At 40.6% G+C, this 23982-nt stretch overlaps 1 protein-coding gene across 1 annotated transcript; it reads right to left on the bottom strand.

Moving 5' to 3' along the window:
* Positions 1 to 2226: 2226 nt before the first annotated feature.
* Steap4 (STEAP family member 4) lies at positions 2227 to 23968 on the bottom strand. Its single transcript, NM_054098.3, has 5 exons — positions 23899 to 23968; positions 8544 to 9001; positions 7418 to 7945; positions 5868 to 6032; positions 2227 to 4145 (listed from the first exon to the last, which is right to left on the bottom strand). Exons 2-5 carry the CDS (start codon positions 8997 to 8999, stop codon positions 3882 to 3884), a joined length of 1413 nt encoding a protein of 470 aa, NP_473439.2. The 5' UTR covers positions 9000 to 9001; positions 23899 to 23968; the 3' UTR covers positions 2227 to 3881.
* Between the last annotated feature and the right edge of the window lie 14 nt (positions 23969 to 23982).

Genomic DNA, 23982 nt, shown 5'->3' with positions numbered 1-23982 from the left:
CATGGCTCTTTTGTGATTCCCTGAGTAGTAGATGTAGCAAGAGTTCTTGATAAATTTCTGAATGAGATGGGCTTCAATGTGGGGCTAGTGCATTTATTTCCCATTTACTGCAGGTTCCCAGTCCTTTCCTTGTCAGGTTTGAAAGCTCAACATCACACATTAAAGCTATAGTTGTCCAGTGTTCAAGGCATTTTGATGCTGGGTCATGTGGTTTGAGTTCAACGAGAAGTCTGCTCTTAGCCCTGTTTGGTGGCATCTGCCTGGAGATGGAAATTTTGTCTTCTAGTTCTCATAGAAGTCCAGGGAAGGACGTGTATCTTCCCTTAGCTGGCCAGCCACTGCCCCTGAGGGCTAGAACGAGCTGTATGAAGCTGCAGATCCAGGTATCAGCTTCAAACCCATGACCACTTCCCCTTTACCTTATCCTGGGAGGCAAGTATTTTGACTCCCCAAAGCTATACTACTGAGAAGCTATAACAAATCTTTCCGTTATATTGCTTGTGATGCTAATGAGTCAAAATAAGAATTAAATATACCTAAATCTTACACGTTCGCGCAACCGGCCAGGAAGATGCAACAAACCGGAATCTTCTGCAGCAAAAGCTTTATTGCTTACATCTTCAGGAGCAAGAGAGCAAGAGAGCAAGAGCAAGAATGGCGAAACCCCGTCCCTTTTAAGGAGAATTATCCTCCGCCTAGGACGTGTCACTCCCTGATTGGCTGCAGCCCATCGGCCGAGTTGTCGTCACGGGGAAGGCAGAGCACATGGAGTGGAGAACTACCCTTGGCACATGCGCAGATTATTTGTTTACCACTTAGAACACAGGATGTCAGTGCCATCTTGTAACGGCGAATGTGAGGGCGGCTCTCCACACCTAAAAGTTTTTTTCTATGTAATGAGTGCATATTTACTAAAATTGTCATTCCTTCAAATGGAAAAAGAGTATAAAATATGTGTTTATGAATTTGATAATTTTTTTTCCTGGAATACAGGAAACACTCCAGCAGAAAGAAGTTTAGTCTCTCTCTCTCTCTCTCTCTCTCTCTCTCTCTCTCTCTCTCTCTCTCTCTCTCTCTCTCTCTCTCTCTGTTTTGTTCATGTTTACATAAGGTGACATGTAGGCTAGGGTTACCTTGAATTCCCCCCACCCCTAAAGAATGAGGAAATGTTTTGGCATGGTTTTCCCTTTTCTGAGGTGAGATTATGTGGCTGTATTTTCATGGTCTTTCTTTGTCCAGCACTCTGTCTTGATAAAGGAGAATTTCATTTTTCTCCATCCTATATGCTTTCAAAGATAATTCCAGGTAAAAGTTTTCTATTTTCTCCCCGAGACTTTCCCTTTCATTCTAAGGGTTCTATGTACTTCCTTTCCAACCGACTTTGAACGTTTGAGGTCCTGCTCTCCCTTCACCTCCCAAGTGCTGAGATTACAGCTACAGCTACTATACCCCTCGAAGTGTAACACTTCTGTGTAGAACAGTTGTCTTTGTTAAAATATATACAGGTCACACAGAACACCTGTTGCCACCTGACCTAACTCTCTACCTGTTAACATGGTCAGATTTGTTCACAGTTTTGAGCCAGGGGGATGGTGTTAGAAAGGAGAGAGGGAAGGAAGAGTCGGAGCTCTTTCCTGGTGATTCATGAAGTGTTAGTAGTCTTGGTCTAAAATCAGGCAACTGTTGTGCCCAACGCCACTGGATCTTTCTTTGATTTCAGGCTTGATGACTGCTTGTATTAAGTACCAAGTTAGACCGTGTTCACTAGATTATAGAGTAGAGTAGAATTTTCACTCTTGTGCTGTACTTAGAAATGGCATTTTCTATGTTATTTTCTTATTTTTTGGCTCTTACTGAAATGGGAACATGGTTGACTCCAAATGCCTCCCTTGACTAAACTCGTGGTGTTCAGCCTGCATCAGCAAACACTCTGATCAGCCCGGTATACTTGGTTGTTCTGTGCGACATGGGGTCCTGGCCATGCTTTTTCCCCAACTTTACTGGTATTCCAGGGTCTACCCCACTCATCCCAATACCCTTGTTCTGCTCAGAGTTTTTTTGTTCTCGGAATTCTTGCATGGCTTCATCAAAGGTAACTTACAGAAGTGTATTCTTTAGATCTTTATAGCTATTTATAGAAAATTACAATTGAAGCAAAATCCCAAATCTGAAATGGTATATCAAGGGAATTGAGAAAGTCATATTAAAAACTGGCACCACAGCAAATGTTATCAAATATTCTTTAATTTTATACTAACTCTTGGAAAATATTCCAAGGAAATAATTGAAAATACAGAAATATTTTGTTAGTACAAAGACATTACCTCAATTGTCCTCTTAGTAAAAACTGAATATACTCTATATGTTTTATTAGGGCAATAGTAAAAGAAATGTCTGTGTTATATAAGAGCTTTATATAAAAAACCCTGGATTGTGAGCAATGTATGATATCATGTACAATATACGATATAAAAGCTAGAAAAATGAAAAATAAACAGTCTTTGTAGATTAATCAGAAAAATGTCAAACTCAATGCCTTTTCTTTATTTCAGTGACACGCGGGAAGATTGTGCAAAGATCTCCTTTTAGCTCCAGGCTAGAGCTAAGGATTCTCAGCCTGCTGAAGGTCACCTTGGGAAAGGCACTGTCCACACAGGAAGCCAGAGCTGGCTGCATCCGACCCATGGTCCACTGCTGCTCGCCTACACCCTAGCACTCCACAGTTCTCTCAGCTATCCTTTCCTCGCTCCGACGAGTTCAGATGATTCCTTCTAACTGCACCACTTACATTGATAACAAAGACAGATTATGGAAGCTACATGTTTGTACTAGAAGTTAATTTCACAGATGCTTAATACTGAACAGTATTTGAAATGTATAATGAAGAAAGCACACCACCACTCCTAAATGATCCCAAACAGCATAGTGAAACTGTATTAGTATTTGCGTAGCTTACTAGCTAAAATTCTGGCTTATCTGACATTTTTGTACAAGGCTATTATCAGCCTGTGTCTGCCTGCGGCACTTGAAAAACCCAATGGATCTTCCACTCTTTCCCCATCTTCCCTCAACTTAGGATCGCTGCTCAACTCTTACCCCATCTCCCCTCAAGCCGTCCTTTGTGGAGGAAGAATCTTGGGACAATTACATAGCTTTCCATATATCCAAGGAACAGCTACTTCAAACCAATTTTGTTGCAGTATAAAATATTTCCCCATAGTAAGAATCCATATTGGTAAAAGCAAGAAATCAAGGGGGTACATATGACTACATACTCACTATGGCACGGCTGGCGTGTGTGTGGCTCAGTAACATATCATTTACCTAACATGCATAAGGCCTTAGGTTTGAGCTCAGCACTACAGCTAAACCCCAAATACCCCCAGATCAGTATGACAATAGTTATGATCACCACTTCTTCCAGGAAACAAACTAACCCTCTTTCTGTCTATTTCATTTGGGGCTTTTCTCCAGGCATGCCAAGCAAAACCTGTAGTATGCCGAGTGCTGCTTTTTCACTTACATCAGCCCTTGAATTAGGGAAGGAAGTTGCACACACTCTTCCAGAACTCTACAAAACATTGCGTCATTCAACTTGCCCATAATCAAGAAGCTTCGCTGTGTGGAACTGTAAATCTAATCACAGTGGCATCCCTGGGGTTTCTGGGAAAGGAAGTGAGGGAGGCCCACAATGAGTCATCACGTGACTGAGGCAGCGAGGGTTCCCTTGCTATTCTGGTCTTTCAAAGTGAGGCAACACTTCCTACTGTGATGATAAAGTTAGGGCCATGACAAGAGAAAATGCTTTCTTATAACTGGACACATTATGCTCTAAACATTTACTGCAATAGTACACAAATCCTGGCAAATTCAACTGTAGCTTAAATATCCGATTTTCCGTTCAGTGCTGATTGTGTGTACTTTGAGTTTCTTTCCCAGCCCTGGCGGATGCGAGTGAGGGTCTTGTCTATGCATGGCATGATGAGGATGCACTTCAGCACCAGCACTGCGCAGGGGATGACGAGTGCCAAAATATAAGCCGAAGGGAGGCTCCACCTTAGAATCGAAGGGCTGAGGAATCTCTTTCCGCCATACACCAAAGTGTGGGCTGTGCACAAGACCAGGGTCAGATAACCCAGTTTGGACTATAAACAAACAAACAAACGAAAAATAGAAGTCAACATCATTCACAACTTACAGTGAAATACTGCATGCCAATGAAACGTACTTGTCCACAACCACAAATTCATGAAGCTGTTATGATAGTTAGAACATTGCTAGGTTTAGAAAAAAATTATAATCTTTCTTCAGGATGATAAAATATTTCATTAAAACTATAAAAAGACTTGTTTATTGATGACATCCAAGTTTTATATTAACCTGACTTGACAAAGAAAAGCATCCTAGGAATAAACTCTTTAGGTTAGGAGACATGAATGCACCATTTCTGTCCACAGAGGGAACTCCTGTTGTGGGTCATCTTATCAGGTGTTCAGGACCTAATGACTTCTACAAGATCTGCATTCTCTCCTGTTACTGGTTCAAGGCCAGAGGCTAGCCCATTTCTATCACAGAGGCTAGCCCATTTCCATCACAGTACTGGGTCAAGGTCAGAGGCTAGCCCATTTCCATCACAGTACTGGTTCAAGGCCAGAGGCTAGTCCATTTCCATCACAGTACTGGTTCAAGGCCAGAGGCTAGCCCATTTCCATCACAGTACTGGTTCAAGGCCAGAGGCTAGCCCATTTCCATCACAGTACTGGGTCAAGGTCAGAGGCTAGCCCATTTCCATCACAGTACTGGTTCAAGGCCAGAGGCTAGTCCATTTCCATCACAGTACTGGTTCAAGGCCAGAGGCTAGCCCATTTCCATCACAGTACTGGTTCAAGGCCAGAGGCTAGCCCATTTCCATCACAGTACTGGGTCAAGGTCAGAGGCTAGCCCATTTCCATCACAGTACTGGTTCAAGGCCAGAGGCTAGCCCATTTCCATCACAGAGGCTATCCCATTTCCATCACAGTATTGCTAAGCTGTGCTTGTGGAGACCCTGAATTCTGAAGCTCAGTTTTCCTCTCTGTCTTAATTCCTTGAATTTGTCTACATTTGGCCTCTCAGAGAAACAGCTGGATTTGATAACCAAATCTAATGTCAATTACTAATGGTCTGTTTTATTATACTGTTGCACAAGGAACATGCATGGGAATTATCTGGAGGGCTTGTTAAAACAAATTTCTGGGCTTCAGAGCCTCTCATTGCCTGAGTTGGGTGGGGCCTGGAGCTTTGTGGCCTAACAAGTTCCCTGGGTGATGCTTTTGCTGCTTCTCTGCATGCGATAGACGCGGTGAGGACCACTGGTCTCCTGGAACAGGTACCACCTTTAATGAGGTGTCTGGTGGTTAATACATGGACAAATTGAATTTCCCTCACACAGGCCAGGAATAAGTCTAGGGTGATGATACTTATCAAATTTTCGTTGAAGTTTTAAGCTTTATGGTAAAACTCCCTTTTCTTATCAATATGTCCAGATTGTGAGACTGAATTTTGTCTTTGGGTCCTTTTCACCTTTCTACCTGGTGACTCCACACATAGTTAATAGCTTCTTGGTGCCCTTCACTCTGTGGTCTCAGTGGTGGCTCTGGGTATATTCAGGCATCTTGGCAAGCTGTCCCAAGCAGGAACTCATACCCTTATCGAGTCTGCCTGTCAGTGTCTGAGTTCATTTTTCTGAGCGAACTGCTAATGATGTGACTAGGGAAGTACAGGAGCCAAGTGGAAAACGTAGGCATGATATGAGAGTAAAACTGGAACATTTGTAAAAAGCTATATTCCTTTTGAAATACCAAGATGTTTAAATCTGATGCACTTACCTGAACAAACCGGAACTCTCTCCAGTTGACCATGTTGCTTACTGATGGCAAGGAAGTGATTCCCAACAGAAGGAACAGAAAAAATCCCAGGATTCCCAGCGCCAAGTAGGAATCATTAATCCAGGCATAAGAGGTAATAAATGGGCTGTCTTTATTAGTTAGGGCCTATGAAAAATTAGAAACAATTACAATGGATGTTCCTTCTACTTTACTCTTCCAAGGGGAACTGAAACACACCTCTCTCATTGTGTAACTTGCACAAAGCAAATTGTGTATCATTTCTTATTGACCACTTACGAACAGCTTTGGAAACTACTTTTGAATGTTTTGAGCAGAAAAGGTAATTAATTGATTCTTCTGCAATTTTGCTATACTTCTAGGAGTCACATAGGGAGTTTTAATTCATCTTATATATCTAAAACAAGTCAATATTTGTGCTAATCTTCTTCAGTACATGGCTTTCTGTTTCTCAAACAAAAACAGTGTTATTAAACAGTCATATCAAAATTCGCTTTTTATATTATGTTTACTGTCTCTCTGTCTCTCTTCATTTCTTACACACACACACACACACACACACACACACACACACACACACACACACACAAACGCTTGCACATGAACACACAGGTTTGGGTCTTTCATGCTGATTATGTCATAACACAGCATTAAATCTTTCATATCACAGTGTGAGAGGAATCAGGCCATGTAGTGTGATCCTTACACAAGAAACTTTTGTTGGGGAATGTGTGAGGGTACTTGTGGACACAGTACCATCAAGTTATTGAAGTTATTGACTAACTAGTCTTTGAGAATGTTACAAGATATTTAGAGACCATTCATTTCTAAATCAGACCAGACTTGCAGCATCTCTGCTGTAAATTCTGAAAGGCTACTTGTGCTGATTTCATCTTTGAGTATTTAGTCATTATATAGTATTTGATATTTGTTCAGAATCATTTGGTTTTTCATATATTGAGGACAATCTCTCACAAGTCAACCATTAATGGATTTATAAGCACCCTTTTATGAATTTGTTTGTAGTGTTGTAGCACATGTTTGGTCAGCTCCATACTTTGTGGACAGTAGTTTAGACTTCAAAATCAGAAACTTGAAACATAAGGGAGGGTGTGTGTTTAGTGACTCTTACCTGAATCTGTCAGTTGGTCAGAGTCTCTGTGAGCCCAGGATTATAAATCTAGAGTCACATGAGTCTGGACTCTAATTTTTATTTTCAGTAGTTCTATGTGATCACAGTTGGATTAATTTGCAAGCCCCAGGATAGGGTTTCTGGTTATTGATAATTAAAAAAAAAAAAAAAAGATGCTGAGTGGGTATGAAAGTTCATGCTTCTAATCCCAGAATTTGGAAGACCAAGGTAGAAAAGCCATGAGGTCAGCTAGGCCTAAATCATAAACTGTTTAAAGCACAAAACAGAGCAAAAGACCAACTTTGGGGAACAATGTTCTGCAGTTGTGAAATGGATTGTGGTAGAGCAAGATGGTGCTTTGATTTAAGGAGCTGAGAAATACAGAGGAGAAGAAATTTACCTGAGTAATGGTTGCATTTCTCAGCCTCCATCGAACATAGTAACGGATAGGAATCACAAGTGTGTAGATGACATGAAGGAAGGCAAATCCCAGAGCTACCAAGCCCAGTTGCTTTCTGCAAAGCATCCAATGGTCAAGCCAGTTTGGGAATCGGCGGTACTTTGTGCCTCGATAGAGCTGCAGAATGGCAGCGAGAATACCAGGGAGGTACACCAAGGCAAGCAGGATCAGTGCTGTTATAGGAAAGACACGATTCGGGATGGAAATGGCCAGGCGGTACGTAGCATCTGTTTTCCCATTCACGTAGGGGTATATCACCTCTCGTATTGCACAGTACACAAAGAAGAAGACGCACAGCACAGAGGACAAATAGAAAGGAAACCTCCACATTGGAAATAGTTGCAGAGGGTAGTTTTCAATTTCACTGGCTGCCATGAGAGATCCTTGGTCCAGTGGGGTGAGCCCAAGAGTACGAGCAATGTCCATTACTCTTTGTTTGGCCTTGCTGTCATTTCCACAGACAAACACCTGAGTCGAAATAATGAATTCCATATTTATTACTTCCTTTATTTAATAATTACCATTAAGCTTTATATAGGCACCACATAAAAAATACAACAGCAAACTATTTTTGAAACAGAGATAAAGAATTTTATCTAGCAAGATGATGCTATGAACGAACTGGCATGTGCGTTTCCAACAGCGAAAGACCAAGCTTTTTGGTTGAGGGTAATGTTAGGCACATAATGTTGCTATAAGCTGAGGTTTTCTGCAGCATGAGTGGTCTCATCTTTCTCTTGAATGTGGGCACCACATCATATATGACTGTGGCTAAACTCGGGCCATAAATGGGCCCAGTTTCACACAAGTGAAAACAGAGTCAACAAATAGTTTGTTTCCAGTCTGGCAAGAGAATTCCAGATTCAGATATGATTCGGTCCCATCAAACTACTAATACACATGAACCACAATAGACTACGCTTCTCAACGAACCCCAAGAAAGTTGTCCTTAGCACAATGAGATAAATGAAATATTTAATAGGGATTTTAAAAGAGTTGCATTCAGGTATGGACATATTAAAACATTCACCTTTAAACGACTGAATTCAAGTTCATTTAATCTTACCTGCCGGCTTGCATCTAGTGTTCCTGACTGGAGAGCCCAGGCTGAGATGGTGTTAAATGCTTTGACCACGTGGGCTCCTGGCTCCAGCTGAGCAAGGTATTCCGCATTTGACTCTGGATACTGATTGATTTTGCGGTTGTTACTGACGTCTACCAATACTTTTCCTTTGAGATAATCAACTAGTTCCGTGAGGGAATCATAGTGCTCTCTGTGCATGGCTAGGATTATGATGTCAGACTTGGATGCTGCTTCCGAATAGCTCAGGACCTCTGCCCCCCTGGGCAGAAGGCTGGACACCTGGGGGTTTCGACTCCCAAAAACGATAGAATAGCCACACTGAAGCATTTTCAATCCCAGTGACTTCCCGAAATCTCCTGTTCCGAAAATGCAGACAACCCCTTGCTTTTCTGAGGAATCAGTAGTCAGAGGAAACTCATCTGCATGTGCTTTCTCCATTACTGAAAAGCAAGCAAACAAAATACGGATCATCAGCATGTAACTGAGATACCCCAAGACATTCAGAGGAAAAGGTGCCATGCTTACAAAAACAATTGAATATCATGCCTGGGAATCCAGCCACAATTGGTATTCAGAAGCTCATATTTTGTACAAGTTCGCACAGTAATCTATCTCACTCTCTCGTCTTGTGGGGGATAATATGTCTTCTTTCAGGATACATTTTCTCAAGTTCTACATGAAACCGTCAGCTAATGTAGAGTTTTTTTTTTTTTTTTCCTCTTGGGTAGGGACGGGAATTTTAATGATTTATTTTTCCATGCTGAGAAATGCACTGTCTACCAAGGGCTAGACAGTTGGCAAATATTTGTTAAGTATGAGCAGGATGGAATGGGAGTGGCAGAAGGATCAGGGTCCTCCCCCTGTCTCAGTCAAGAGGAGGGGCTGACATGCAGGGGAGAAAGAAGTGGCAGGAGAGGATGTTGCCAAAGACATGACTTCTCTCATTCAAGCAGGCTAACAGTAAAATCAGTGAGTCACATGTGCAGTCCCCACACCAACTCTAACGGTGTTGGCCTTTACACAGTAGCTTTAATGTCAATCACGAAATACAGACACACAGACACACACAAAACCGCACCTTTTAAAAAAGGGAGCTTTGGACATTTCCTTTTGTGTTCAGCTCCGGACAAAGCCCTGTCATCTTAGGTGCGCCTGACTGAGGTTGTGTGATTGCAGCACACACAGACCGTGCAGGCCTCTGCACTCAGGCAGGACTCATGAGAGAGACAAGAAATACAGGACGTTCCTGTACCACCGCAGAAACTGACTAACCAACATAACTGAATCATCTTACAAACTATCTGAGGATGCCCTCGGCAGGTATCAGGAAGGGCATGAACATATGTGGGAAACTATCTGGGGTTGAAGATGGCTCTTCATATACAAGCAGGGCTGCCCTTTCAAAAGTTCTTATCATCTATGAGGCAAACTAGTATTTAACAAATTTAACTAGCAGCTAATCAGTTAACATACACATATGCAATATTATATACGACTATATATGTGTATATCTGTGCATATTGATGTGTTCAAGACAGGGTTTCTCTGTGTAGCCCAGGCTGTGTTAGAACTCGAACTCTGCAGATCAGACCAGCCTCAAACTCATAGAAATCTACTTGCCTCTGCCTCTTGAGTGCAGGGATTAAAGATGTGTATCACTACTGCCCACCAATGAACAACTATTTTCATAGAGAAAATCTTCAGGCTGTCATCTGATACGCTTACCATTCCATCCTGTACACCTGCTGTGTATGTAAAGGACTGACTACCCCTCTCCTCATTTGACCCCTACTACTTTATTCTAATGTTTTGTTCCTCATACTGGATTACTGTGTACAGAAATTATAGAACTGGTAAATTCATCAGCAATAAGAGACTAACTTCTTTGTAGCAATCTTCTCACTGATTGTTATAAATGCAGCAATTCCAGGTGGTTTGGGCCATTTGACCACTATGAATTGATGCATTCTAACTTTCTCTAAAGTTTTGTAAAAAATCTAGCTTATAAATATAAAAAATGGATTGTGTGGGTTTTATATGGGCTTATTGGGGTTGGAAATTACTACAATGTGTGTGTGTGTGTGTGTGTGTGTGTGTAGACCAAGAACAACTTTGGGTATCATCCTCATGAAAGCTCTCTATCTCCTTAGACAGGGTCTCCTATGGGCCTGAAGCAAGGCTAGGTTAGCTGGCAGTGAACCCAGGGACCCATTTATATTCAGCTCTCAAGCTCTGAGATTATGAAAACCCTCTATGCTTAGAAATCGTACATGGGTCAGAGAATCTAATTCAGGTCCTTGTGCTTGTAAGACAAACACATTATTGACTGAGCCATCTCCTCAGACCACTTTTGCACAGAATAACTTGCAATATGGCCTTTGGTAGCTTATTCTAAACTCAGTCTTATTTAAGATGAGAGATAGTATCTGCTTATGAGATATTGAAGCTTAATTTATGTATCTTGAAACAGTTCTTGAGGAATGAATGCAAGTTTATCATTAATAGGTTATTTAATCTATTTTTTAATCTAAGGACTTTAACCTACTAATTACTTAATATCTATATAAAGCATATAACTTGAGCAGTAATCATGCCAACATAACTGTGATTATTTTAAGTACATTTAAAAAATCTGAACCAGAGATTAGAATGTGCCTGCTTTCTCCACTTATTATTTTTTATAAATAATTTCTTTTATGAAATGGCTATAGACCATACAAACATATCAAAACACTTATGTAGAAATGGGTGAAGTATGAATTTCTCTTATTTGTATTTTTTCATATTTTAATTTATTATCCTCTTAAGATATACCTTGGCAGTTTAAGGTAAAATTCTTGGGATGTTGGTTCCTCCAACTCTTAAAATTAGTTTGCATTTTCCAAACTGCAGAGATGTCACTGGGTAAATTGCAGATGTAAAAACTGGTAAGGGGATAATAAAATATTACTGACTGGCCCAATAAAAGAAAATGCAGCTTACCTATTCCCCAAGCACTTCCTGATGACCAGGGTAGACGCGCTAAGGTTACACTTTATGGCCACAGCTTGAGACTCACTTTAAATTTTCCTGGTTCTATTTTTAGTCTCCAGGCAGAAACTTAGCTCTGCTCAGCAAACACTGCCCAGTAGAAACTTAGTTTTGGGTCTTCCATTCCATCTGTACCTCTTGCTTCTTGTCGTGGGGCTTCTCTAAGACCCATGTCTGCTTAGCATTCAGGCATACAGGATCCATGGGGGCACCACAAACCAACAGGAGGAAGGCCTCTGTGAACTCTGTCTTTCTTTTGTGGCTCTTTTGTCTTCTGGCACTCAATCTGACATATTTCCTAAGGCTCCTCACAAGGCCCCAGTGGACCAGAGCACTCATTATCTGTGACCATGGTTAACCCATGGCCCTCTTGCACTGTCTTTCCATGTTCCCTGGCCATGCCCTCTGCCCTCTCTTCCGCTTCCCAGAATGAGGTCTCTAGTAAATCTTTGGCACACAGTCCTCTGCTTGCAAGATTACTCAGAATAATGATAAAAACAAATAATGTGGAAAAATTTAGCATTTCTTTAGAGATTGTATCCTGAGCTCCTGGAAAAATATTGTAATTATAGACGTTCACAGAAATAGTATGTATGCGTAGGGCGTGTTTTACAATAGGTGCTACACAAAGAGGGTTACCACACCCACGTCAGACATATTTGTAACTCAAAATAGCTGCATGGAAACGTGGGTTCATGAAGGTAGGAAGGTTTCCTGCTCAGACTTTTCAAAATTTCCTAGCCTACTGTTAGATATAAAATGCAGGAAAACAGGAAATCGTAAGAAAGGCAGCACACATAAAGAGTATTTACTGAAGGTAAAATGGGTTAAAGAATTACAACAACTGTGTTCTTTCTCTTGGCCTTGTGGGCACTACACACCCTCAGCTGGGTAACTAGAAAGAACAGGAATTTCCTAGCTTGAAGAACCTCCAGAATGGTTTACTTCCTATGGAAACACCTTCCATAGAGTGGAAGGTGAAGTGATCCCACAGGAATGTATACACAGGCTGCAAAGTGACAAAGGTCACTTTGATAGTCACAGACACCGCTGTCATTGAGGTGAAGAAGAATCTCATCCATCACGCCCATCACGCCCATCACGCCCATCACGCCCATCACGCCCATCACGCCCATCACATTCATCACGTCCATCATGCTCTTCTGTCTGCGCACTCTACCCCAGGCATCGGGAACAGAGGCAGCAGTCTGTAGAGACGCTCCTACTGATGCCGCCCACGAGCATGGGAGTTATGTGAGCAAATGGGAAAGAGATACAGACCATTCCAGCACTGGGCATCTCTGCTACTTCTCTTCTTAGCCACACACATGTCTCTCCAGAGTTGGTTCTGATTTAGAGTCCATTTTAACCAGCTCTCTATTGTTTTGTCTTTCCGAGAATGTTACAGAAATGACATCACACGCTATAGAAACAAGCTAATAGACCTCTGTTTTCCCCCTTGCTTGTTTTCACTCAGCACAATGCCCCTGAGGGACATCCAAGTTGTTTTGTTTAACATTATTCCCACGTTATTTCAGTTTCACTTAAAAAAATTTGTTCCTGGAGACCAAATCCAAAGCTTGCACGTGCCAAGCATATAATATACCACTTAGTTTTACTCCCTGTTTTAGAGCTATCTTCATCTAATGTAGAACCTTTTAGTTGTCTCTAACTTGGCTCACTACAGTAAGCATTCATGTACCAGGTTTGGCATGACAATAAGTTTCCATTTGTTTGGGACAAAGGCTCCAGTGAAATGACTGGGTCATATGCAAGTTCCTGCTCAGTTTCATAGTGAGCTTCTTGACCACTCTCCAGCCACCACACTGTTCTATGTTCCTACTTAGTAGTTTATGAGTTCCAGCATTTTTTATTTATTATTTTATTTTGTTATTTCAGTGTGGTTTTAATTAGCACGTCTTTAATGGCAAATGACACTGAACATCTTGTTATGCACTTACTTGTTATGCATTTGTTTATCATCCTTGGTGAGACATTGTTTCATGTCTTTTGCCCGTTCTCTCTCTCTCCCCCTCTCCTCCTCTCCTCTTCTCTTTCCCTCCTTCCTCTCCCTCAGCCTTCCTCTCTGTCCCTCCTTCCTCCTCCTCCTTCCCTTCCTATCTTTCTCCCAGTGTCCCTTCATTCCCAAAGATAAAGTTTTACTCTAGTCCAGGCTGGGCTAGACAGCGTTATAGTCCAGGGTAGTCTCAGACTTGCACAATCATTCTTCCTGACCCTCCCAAGTTCTGGGATTATGGATATAAACTACCACACACAGCTTTTTGCCCATTTTTAAAAATTATATTTCATATATATGGATAGACATATTAAATATAAGACTCTTGTTAGATACATGATTTATAAATATGTTCTCCTAGCCTGATATTTTTTCATGTCTTACAGGGTCTTCATAGAAAAAAGAATTTTAAAACTTCATGATATTAATTTATTGATTCTTTTCTTTTATAGATTATTCTTTTGATATCTAAAAACTCTTCATGAAGCCCTGGGTTCTAGATATTTTTCTGAAAGTTTAAAAATTAACTATGATCTATTTTTAGCTCAGTTTTACAAAGTTTAAGGCTTAGTTAGGTAAGTGTGTGTATGTGTTGCCTATGTAAATTAACTAAACGTTTATCCTTCATTTGTTGAAACAATCTCCTGTTTTATTAATTGCTTTTGCATCTTTGTTAAAAATCAATAACCCATGTATGTGTGGGTCATTTTCTGGGGTCTCTATTCTGCTCCACTAATCTATGGATATGATTTTTGTCTATTCCATATAATACTGATAGCTATAAGCATGTATGTATATACGCATATATATGTATATATGTGTATACATATATAATGTTTAGACATAGACACATGTCTAAAAAGTTGATAGTCATTCTATCTAATGTATTCTTTAAAAAACTATTATAGCTAGTCTAACTCCTTCTCCATTGAATTTGTAGAATAATCTTGCATATTCACAAAATTTCCTTTTGAGTTTATATACTTTTAAAAAATCAATGTTTTAAAAATTTAAAATTCATTACACAGATTAATTAAAATTTTAGGAGATTAAATTCATGAGCTGTGTTAAACATATTAATTCATTGGGTTTCCAAGATGATGACAATTCAGTTGAAAAAGTACTTGCTCGATGTCATCCTGAGGACCTAGCACTCATGTTAAAAGCCAGGTGTAGTGGATGCTTGTAATCCCAGGGAAGGGAGGCAGAAATAGGAAAATCTCTAGATCTAGCTTAATTGGTGAATGCTAGGAAATGGTGAAATCTTGTCTTATAAAATCCCAAGGCTGATGTCTCACACTTAACAACCCTCTCTATTGATATGTAGTCTCCACACACATATATCTGTGTATGTACATGGTCTCTCTCTCTCTTTCTGTCTCGCTCTCTCTGTCTCTCTCTCTGTCTCTCTCTCTCTCATACACACACACACACACTAACTCTTGCAATAGTAGCAAGTAGATAGCTAATGAATAGAAAAAAGTTTCAAGTTAAATGATGGATTAGAGCATAGGCTTCATTTAAAAGAGAACTGAAAACTTACAGTTATTTGTGTTCTAGAACCCTGGCATCAAATGGCACATTTTACCACGGTCAGTACCTTAGGGGAGAATGTCTTTGTCAGGTCCTTTAGTAAGCATGTCAATGACCTAATCATGGCTCTTCCAAAACATGGTATTTTCTCATCCTGAGATTAGAAAATGGGCCATTTGTTTCATCCCCAAGGTTTGTAGAATAAAGAGGGAAAAAATGTAAATATTTATATATGTAATGGCATTTCTAGAGTAGAAAAGAAAGAAAATGTCTCCTGTTTGGCACACATAATTTTAAAAGTGAGTAGCCACCATGATTTTCTCTGTCATCTTTAATTCTAAAAAAATCAAAGAAAATTCAAATTATTTACATAAACACCGGCTGTCAGTTATTTACACACAGCTAGAGTCGGCGTACTTATTAACTAACCCAATTTTATGTTTTTATGCAAAGTAAAAATGCAAAAATAAATTTCATATGAAAAAGCTTGGAGGTGATCAAAGAAAATCTCAAGAGAAAATTACTGTTGACACAACACACAACTTTTTGTTTCAGGAAGTAGTGTCATGGGCCTGCTCATAGGTGGGCAGAGAGGACCCACTCAGAGAGATCTTGGTGGAGTGAGGAGGAGAGGCTGCCTCTGGAGTACAGACAGGCATCACACTTTCCTGACTTCAGTCATGGAAGATTTCTTGGGATCATTAAGGATTGTGGAGAAACACACACTTCTGTAAAGTGTTACTCTATGAAGTATTATGTCTCTGGCCCAGTGGCACATTCACATCAGGTTGAGAGCTTGCACAAAAACTGAGCGACTCTTGACACATTTCACCTTCTTCACAAGTTTTCCCTGTAGTCTTGACTGAAGGCTAGAATTCCTCTCTTTATGAGGAAATCCAAAGGCTGAATGAGGCCTGAGTGTGCACAGCTCACAAGGGACAGAGTCCAAGAATGTCAGACTCAAGACTCGGCCTCAGACTGCACGTAGCTTTTCTCTGTATTTCTGTCAAGGAAATATTACAGAGAGCTGCTACCCAACCCTAGAAAACCACCCAAGTCTCCCACGGAGTTCTTTAAGAGCAACACACAGCAAAGCACCGTGGCTGGTTAGTCATTTACTTGAAACAGCCTTTAGAGTCATGCTGCCTTTTTCTCCATTTGAGAATTCAGCTTAGGATTCTCAAACGATGCTTCAAACATCTGAATTCTTTGGAAACTATCCACCCTGGACACACACACATACACAGACCCCAGCCACAGGCCCATTGAGGATGAAGAGGCAAAGAATACAGACGTTTTATAAAGTGCGTTGATTCCCTGGAAGAAGAAAGTCAAAGCTTTGAATCTGTATGCTTCAAAACCTGTCTGTATTATTATCGAAAATTGGACAACGTACATTTAATAACAAATAGGCTGGGTTAGATGGTGGAATGTGCTCCAAACAATACAGAATAGGGTTACAGAGTAAAATTGCTCTGAGAGGAGCAGTAAGATTCTGAGTGCTGCTCAACGTGAGTCTCTTCAAGGAGATGCATGTCAATGAGGATTGCCAAATTTAATAAGTAAAAACACATGATACCAATTAAATTTGAGTTTCAGCGAATGAGTAATTTTTAGAGCAACTATATCCTTTGCAAAGCCTGAAGCACATTCACACTAAAACTATGGAATTCAGGTTTGACAGGGATGGTGCATTTTATGTGATATCTTTTATCAAGCTGTTCCCTTGTAGTCAGAGGGGAAAGTAAGTATGTATATGTTATCTGTTGTGGTATTAAAGGCTATCTTTACAAAATCATCACTAAAATAGTTTAATTAGTCCTGAAAGGAAACTTCAAGTCTGTCAACAGCATCCATCTTTAACTGAATATTGATCATAAAGCTTAAGTAAGTGATTATGATATAGAACAGAATGGAAATACCAATGGTCATCACACAAAGCTTGTACTTGTTTAACAGTAAAAAAAAAAAAAAAAACTCTGAAGAAAAGAGGGACCTCACAGAAATTTAGAGCTCATGAAAACTAAGTTTTAGACCCTGCATCTAATATACATAACTTTATTTGTGTTGGGGAGACAATCTCATATAGTTCAGGCAGAGGGTAGCCTTGAATTTTTGATCCCCTGCTCTACCTTCTGAGTGTTTGGGGTTATCAGAGTAGGCTAGGATTCAAGCCCGCGGCTTTGTGCATGCTGTACAAACACTCTACCACCTGAGCTACACCCTCTGATATGTGCGCACTTCTCACAGATACATGGGGTTGCCCATTAAATTCCTAATATGTCAGTTGAAGTAAAAGTCACACCAAACACATATAGGATAAATCACCATTTTGTAATTTACAAAAAACATTCTGGTAACTAAAATTACTAATAGCATACATTCCCAGACATTGTGTTGTTTTGCCATACTGTCCGGGCTGGCTTAGGACTTGCTATGTAGCCAAGGTGGGCCTTAAATTTAGGGCTTTCCTATGCTGAAGTCCTGGGTGCTAACAGGTGTGTGCCAGAGTTCATCAGAAGTTGATGCCTGTTGCTCATTTATTCAACTGCGAGCTAGTGTCTGGAAAATAGATTACAGCATTACTTTGTGAGAAATGCTGCTTATCTCAGGGAAGCCTAGTCAATGACTGATCTCTGTGTTCTCCTATTAACCGACAGAATGACACGCAAAACTTAGAGTACAAATTGGTTAAGTCACAAGAATGTAACTAGAGATAACCTTCACATTAATGTTGTGTGGTTTATATGAACTGCTAATGTCCAGGCGGGAATGAGCTGCGTTGGTAGCTGAACTCCAGTGATCCTGTCAGGAGACAGAATCCTCACTCCCTTTCAGAGATGGATGACAACATAGTAATGTAGGCCTGTTAAATATCTTAATTCCAGTGTGGAGGAATTATTTTTAGTAAGTTCTTTGTTGGTATTGTAGTCCATTTGGGCATTACGATGTTACAGTGATAACTCAGCACTATCTGTCAGGGTAAGTTAAGATAGTTTTGTGATTTCTTGGCCATATAGGTTCAGTGTCTGCTACCTGGGCATATTAGACCCTTTACTTGAGGCCTGCGGTACATGGGATGGCTAGAGATTCAGTTATGCCTTGGTTAATTTACCTTGACAACTACCAGGACTTTCAATCTGGACCAACTTACAAATCTGTAGTTCATCAATGATGTGGCAGCAGGAGCAGAAGCCAGAGGTCACCACCAGCAGAGAATTCGTTCTCTCTTGATGGCTGACTGCAGGGTATCTGACATTCTATGAACATCTGGTTAATTTGGCATCTCCAGCAACTTACCAAACATTTAGCGTCAGTTGGTGGGTTTGGCTTTTTTGGGGGATTGTCAGAGATGTTTAGGAAATGATTTAACAATTTTAATTTTCAGGTAACCTTGTCCAAATAAAATGAATAGCCATTCACGTTACTGGGAATTATTATCTAGATATTGATAACTGCTAAACCAGTCAGGAGACAGAATTTTTCTGTGTATCTGACCTCCCTGCCTCCTCAGAAACCCTTCTCATGGGCCCTTCCATTCTGTTTTAAAATAGCTTGCCACTTTTAGAAATTTCTGGGGATTGCTTAGTCTTTCACCTTTGGGCTAACATTTGCCTCCATTTGTAAACTGGCTCTCTAAGGGATGGGTCCCAGTTTCTCTAAAAGAAGCATCAGAAGGATACAGGCCTTCCACTGCCATCCTTCTATTATACTATGATACACAGTTTCTAAGCAGTGCTAGTTGATAAATGCTTTGAGAAAACAGCTTTTCCCTTTTTAATACTAGGATTTTAATCTGGGCTCCCTCTAGTGGCTGGAGCTGGTTTGCCGGGTAGAAGCTTGAAATCAGACATGGGTAGTTTAGGTCTTGGAAATCAGCAAAGGCTGCACATTAGGACTGGTTTTCTTTAGAGAGCCAGGGATCACAGCAGCACCAGCTCCATCCCTACCTCTCATCTCGTCTTCTCCCAAGTATGGCCTGTGCCTACGGAGGTGGCAAAGCAATTGGGTGGATAGATGGAACCACTTTCTTTTTATCCTGATTATATCTTATGTCTAAATCTTTCCTTAGAGGCATTCCTTCCCCAAAGGTTCCCAGGGTAATTTAGAAAACAATCCATGTGACTTCTCACAGTGCAATAACAGCCTCATACTCTTGTCTCCCTTACACATTGGGTCAACACAATTTAGGCTGTAAATCCAATACCCTTGGACTCTTGCTTCCCAAAGGGAGTCTTTGTGGACTCATTCCACCAGAAATATCTTCCAGTTTCTCAGACATGACTCAGAAATATGGCAAGGAGAGTTTAGGATATCAGTCTAGAAAAAAAATGTACAACTGGCACATTATTGTTATCTGCAAGGAGCTAAGTGATGAACTGCTTCAACATCTTCCCAGTTCCTACATGGTTTCTGTTTCAACCTCCCCCACCCATCCCGTTTCTTAGACTAGTTTTCCGTATTTCTATGTCACAGAATTGAAGATGATAAACAAACTACCTTTGAACTTCTATACTGAAGAAGAATTAACTAGAAATACAACTCTGTGTGTGTGTATGTGTGTGTGTAAAAGAATACAGTAGAAACAGGTTCTTTTTGAACTATTAATGGGCTTCACACTCCGTGGTGGTCCAATTAATGTACCATAATGTCACTAAGAAGAAATTAAAGCAGACACCACTTTCATACTGTTGTCTATTAACAAAACAGTTATAATAATTTTGACTATTTTTATGTAAAAAAAAAAAGACACTTAAACTTCTCTCCAAAGGGCGGGGTTAAAAGCTGGACTTTGATGGTGTTAACCAAAAGTAATAGATCATTCATTGTCATTAACTATGTACAGCCTTGGGCAACATCTTTCCAACACAGAAATCAGTGTCACCAGGAGTGACTAGGTAAAGTTTCATATTTCCAGGACATTTGCATAGCTTCTTTGTGCCAGACATTGTGTTAGGCAAAGGGATGAAGTGAGGAATCAGAAAGTCCCTGTCCTCAGGGAGCTCAGGTCTCAGAGAGAAGATAGCTTAGGGCCAAACTACTAGCACACACATGAAAGGGTCAGGCACAGGCATGGACAGATGCTGCTGGGAGACGGGAGGAGAATGTTCACTAAAGCCTGCCAGGTTGCCTCAGCTACCATTTTCCTTAGGTTGAAAGGTGAGTTCAGTGTTTCCAAATTGTAAAAAGAGCATGTATCGATGAAAGATACAAGCTTCCCATTGAACATTAACTATCTTTCTGTTCCCCAAGTCCACAGCTTTGCCCACTAACAGTGTGCTAGAAGATACAACTTCCTTCTTAATGTATTTTATGTTCCTTAATATTGGGTGCCAAGACCAAACAGACTATCTAGTTTGTGTTCTAAAAACTTAAAAATGTTTTAAGAGTGTGTGTGTGTGTGTGTGTGTGTGTGTGTGTGTGTGTGCATGTTCACAAAGGTGCCCAAGAATCCCCTGGAGCCGGAGTTATAAGTAGTGGTGAATCTCTTGACATGGCTACTGGGAATTCATCTCAGGCCCTCTACAAGAGTGCTGGGCTTCTACTCTTACTGCAGAACCATCTCTCCAGCCCTGCTCAATAACTCTTCTTTAGAGATGTGCTATATAATTGGATTGTTACTTCTTAGTCTTCTTTTAATTCATAATTACACCTCTTAACTTTTCAAAATTACCCTTCCCATACATTTTCTTTGCTTTTAAGATAAAAAAGGTGAACTTTATTCTGATGTAAGGACTGATGATGTGCTTTAAATTTAAAAGAACCACACATCCCTCAAAATTACCTTTCAGAAACACACTTCTGTCAAAGTACAGTGTGGAAAGAGCTCTCCACACATGGCAGGATGAACTCTGATTGCGGTGTGGAACTTAGAATTTAGATCAGGTTGTCAATCTCCTGTCTGCTTAATTACAGTGGACATATTTCTTTTAGTAGTCCAGGGCATTGTTTTTTTGCAAGGCCATGTTCCTAAAAGACAATCTTCAAACAGCATAAGCATTCTTTGTTCTTTATTTTTCAACACATTTGGGAGAAAACTTATTTCTATATAGGCCAAGCAATTTTCTTATCAAATAATGCCTTAAGTATTCATTATCCTTTAGTTATTTACCCAGTTTGATTCTTTGCAGTACTTCTTTCTTCTTAACAAAAGAACAAGTGTTAATTAAAATCATTTTGGAAATGACCTAAAAGTCACGGAGAACCATCTGAGTATCATGGAGAACTGCTCAAGAAACCTTTATAATTGACTAAGGCACCATTCGCTTTGGATGTGAAAGAGACACAGGTAACATCAGAGGTCTTGTCTTTGTAAATTTCATTTCTATTATTACCTAGTCTGATCTAAAGCCCATCTGGAAAAATTAACTATGTAAGGCCTGTTCCTGCTTCTTGTGGTGTGAATTATGTGTAGATAAGCTGTAGGTGCTTAACAAGTGCTCTCTTCGGATGGCAACTCAACTGGGTGCCCTAACAAGGCCTCCAGCTTTAAAGGGTTACTGTTGACTTTGATTCCTTCTCACCAGGAGTTTGTCAGTCTTTTTAAGACTTCCAAGAAAATGATTTTACAGCAGCTGATAAAATATACCTAGATTTAATTGTATGCATGAGGTGAATGCACACGTACCTATTTGTGTGTGTAGAGGCCAGAGGTCAATGCTGGCTATCTTCCTGCATTGCTTCCCATCATTTGTTTTCATTAGCACACATTAATTATACATGATAATGGGTTTCATTATAACATTTTTATTCATGTACATAATGCATTTCAAATATATTCACCTCATTAATTTTACTTGTCCCCTGCCCACGCCTGCTACCTAATCCTCCTTCTTCCCGTCCAGCCTTCCTCCTATCCAGGGAGTCTTATTAACCCTGGAGCTCACCGGCTCCAGGATCTGACAAAGCCAGCCAGCCAGTGACCTCCAGGGAGGCTTTCTCCAGCCACCCCAGTGCTGAGATTACAGGTGTAAGCCATGGGAACCAGGTTTTATGAGAGTGCTGAGGGCTCGGAACTTGAGTCCTCATGGCTTTGGGGCAAGTACCTTACCTACTAACCATCTCTCCCATCCTTAAATTTATTATGGTGGGAACTAGATAATGAGGACCACAAAAAACTGACATGTTTTTGTAACTGCAGAATCAGCTATGTATTCTTTGAAAGCGAAATCTATATCATTTAAACACTGGCATTGATGGCACAGGTAATTTAAGGGTAGTCCTTCAAGAGACAAGACAGCATGGAGTGATTTACACACTCCATTTGTGTTCTATAACAAACCTATTTCTTTAAAGTTGCTTGCAATACACTGCAGAGTTTAATGGTTTTAGTTTTTTTCTTTTTTTACCAAAGGTTATGAAAATCTATTTTTTTTCCTTCTAAACAGCAGTTAGTAAGCTTGTGAAAGGCAGATGTCTGTAGAACATGCCCAAGTCAGAGGTCTGGTCTAATGTATGTTGCTTCCTGCACTGCCAGTTGCTATGTGAATTTTAGCAGAACCATAAATGTGGCCAAATGGAGAAAGTGCGATGACCCAATTTAATGTACACATGTAGCATTTACTTTACAGCTTTGAGGTTGATACTTGAGAGTGCTCCATCCTGTTTTCTGGCCCGGTGGTGTTTGCCATGCAGGTAGAATGCTTGCTGGTAGGATTTCACACCGTGCTAAATCACAGTGCTCTGAAAAACTCGGGGCCTTGCAAAGGCCATATCTCAAAAAAGTTACTGCTTCAAATAAATGTGCCATTTTATAAAATTACACCTACTGGATCAGAAAAAAAAAGGTTCTTTCATGTGAGTGACATTTATATGACTGCCATTTATACAGAATTGGACATTCTCACACAGCAAGGCTGAAGAATGGTTTGAAAGCCAGAGTAGTCTCTGAATGATAAATGTGGTGAAACTTTTAGATGCTCCTGTGAGAGTGGTTGGGTAATTTCCTTGTAACAACAAAGTTTGCGTTATTATGGAAAGTAATTACTCAGGTATACCTGGAGCATTAGCAAGACTTTCGACACCGTTCACAGCGGTAGCACCTCATGTCATAAGGCTGTTTTTACCCTGGTAGAGCAGCATTGTGTGGATCCTCTTGGACCAATAGGCTTTCAAGTTAGATTTGTGGAACTGAGGCGACAGTTAGAACGAAGAACAGAACTCTAAACACCCTGACTCCGTGGTTAGAGCCATGCACTGAAAAATAATAAAGGAAAAAAAAAAAAAAAAACCCAAACCACCTGGCATCTGCCTCTGGACAGGCGTTCTTTCCCTCAAACTACATCACAAACAATATACCTCTAGAAAAGCAATCGCTAAGCTGCTTAAGGATATTTAAATTAAGATCAAGGAAGACCGACTGCCCAATTTCATCTCTGTGAGAAGTCCTTAGATTTAGCCTTATATTGCTGGACTGCACACCTAAGTTCTTCCAGGCTCCTTTCCCGTTGGCACTTCAGATTTGTAGGAATCCAGTTAGACAGAGAAAGAATCCAGCTGGGTCTTTCTCTTTGGGAGTCTTCTGCACCTTGATGAGTAATAAATACAACCTCAGGAAGCTAATGATTGGCTGAATGGCTCAACTGATCCCGAAGTAGCCTTTTATGAGAAGGCTATGGGGGTGAGTGTGCCTCTATCTCTGTATCAGCTGGCTGGAAAGTAGAGTCCAGAAAAGAAGGGCTGGAGGTGGGCTGACAGAAATGGAACCTCAGCCCCTGGATAAAGCAACAAGGCAAAAGAGCCAGTAAAGTGACCCACCTGCGGCGAGGCGCCCGGAGGGGCGTTGGTCTGGCGCGGCTGCGGTGGGCTCTGCCTTCTAGGCTTGCAGAGGTAGCCAGCCTG

Source organism: Mus musculus, chromosome 5 (assembly GCF_000001635.26).
Source record: "Mus musculus strain C57BL/6J chromosome 5, GRCm38.p6 C57BL/6J".
In the NCBI taxonomy this organism is placed as follows: Eukaryota; Metazoa; Chordata; class Mammalia; order Rodentia; family Muridae; genus Mus; species Mus musculus.
The sequence above is the reverse complement of the archived record's forward strand: the minus strand, read 5'-3'. Positions and strand labels throughout refer to the sequence as shown.

Excerpts from the sequence above, each read along its gene's own strand:
- Steap4 (NM_054098.3), bottom strand. The coding sequence starts at position 8,999 with ATGGAGAAAGCACATGCAGATGAGTTTCCTCTGACTACTGATTCCTCA. Across the intron at positions 7,946-8,543 it reads CACTAGATGCAAGCCGGCAG|GTGTTTGTCTGTGGAAATGA; the intron begins GTAAGATTAAAT and ends ATTTCGACTCAG. Across the intron at positions 6,033-7,417 it reads GAAATGCAACCATTACTCAG|GCCCTAACTAATAAAGACAG; the intron begins GTAAATTTCTTC and ends AATTTTTCATAG.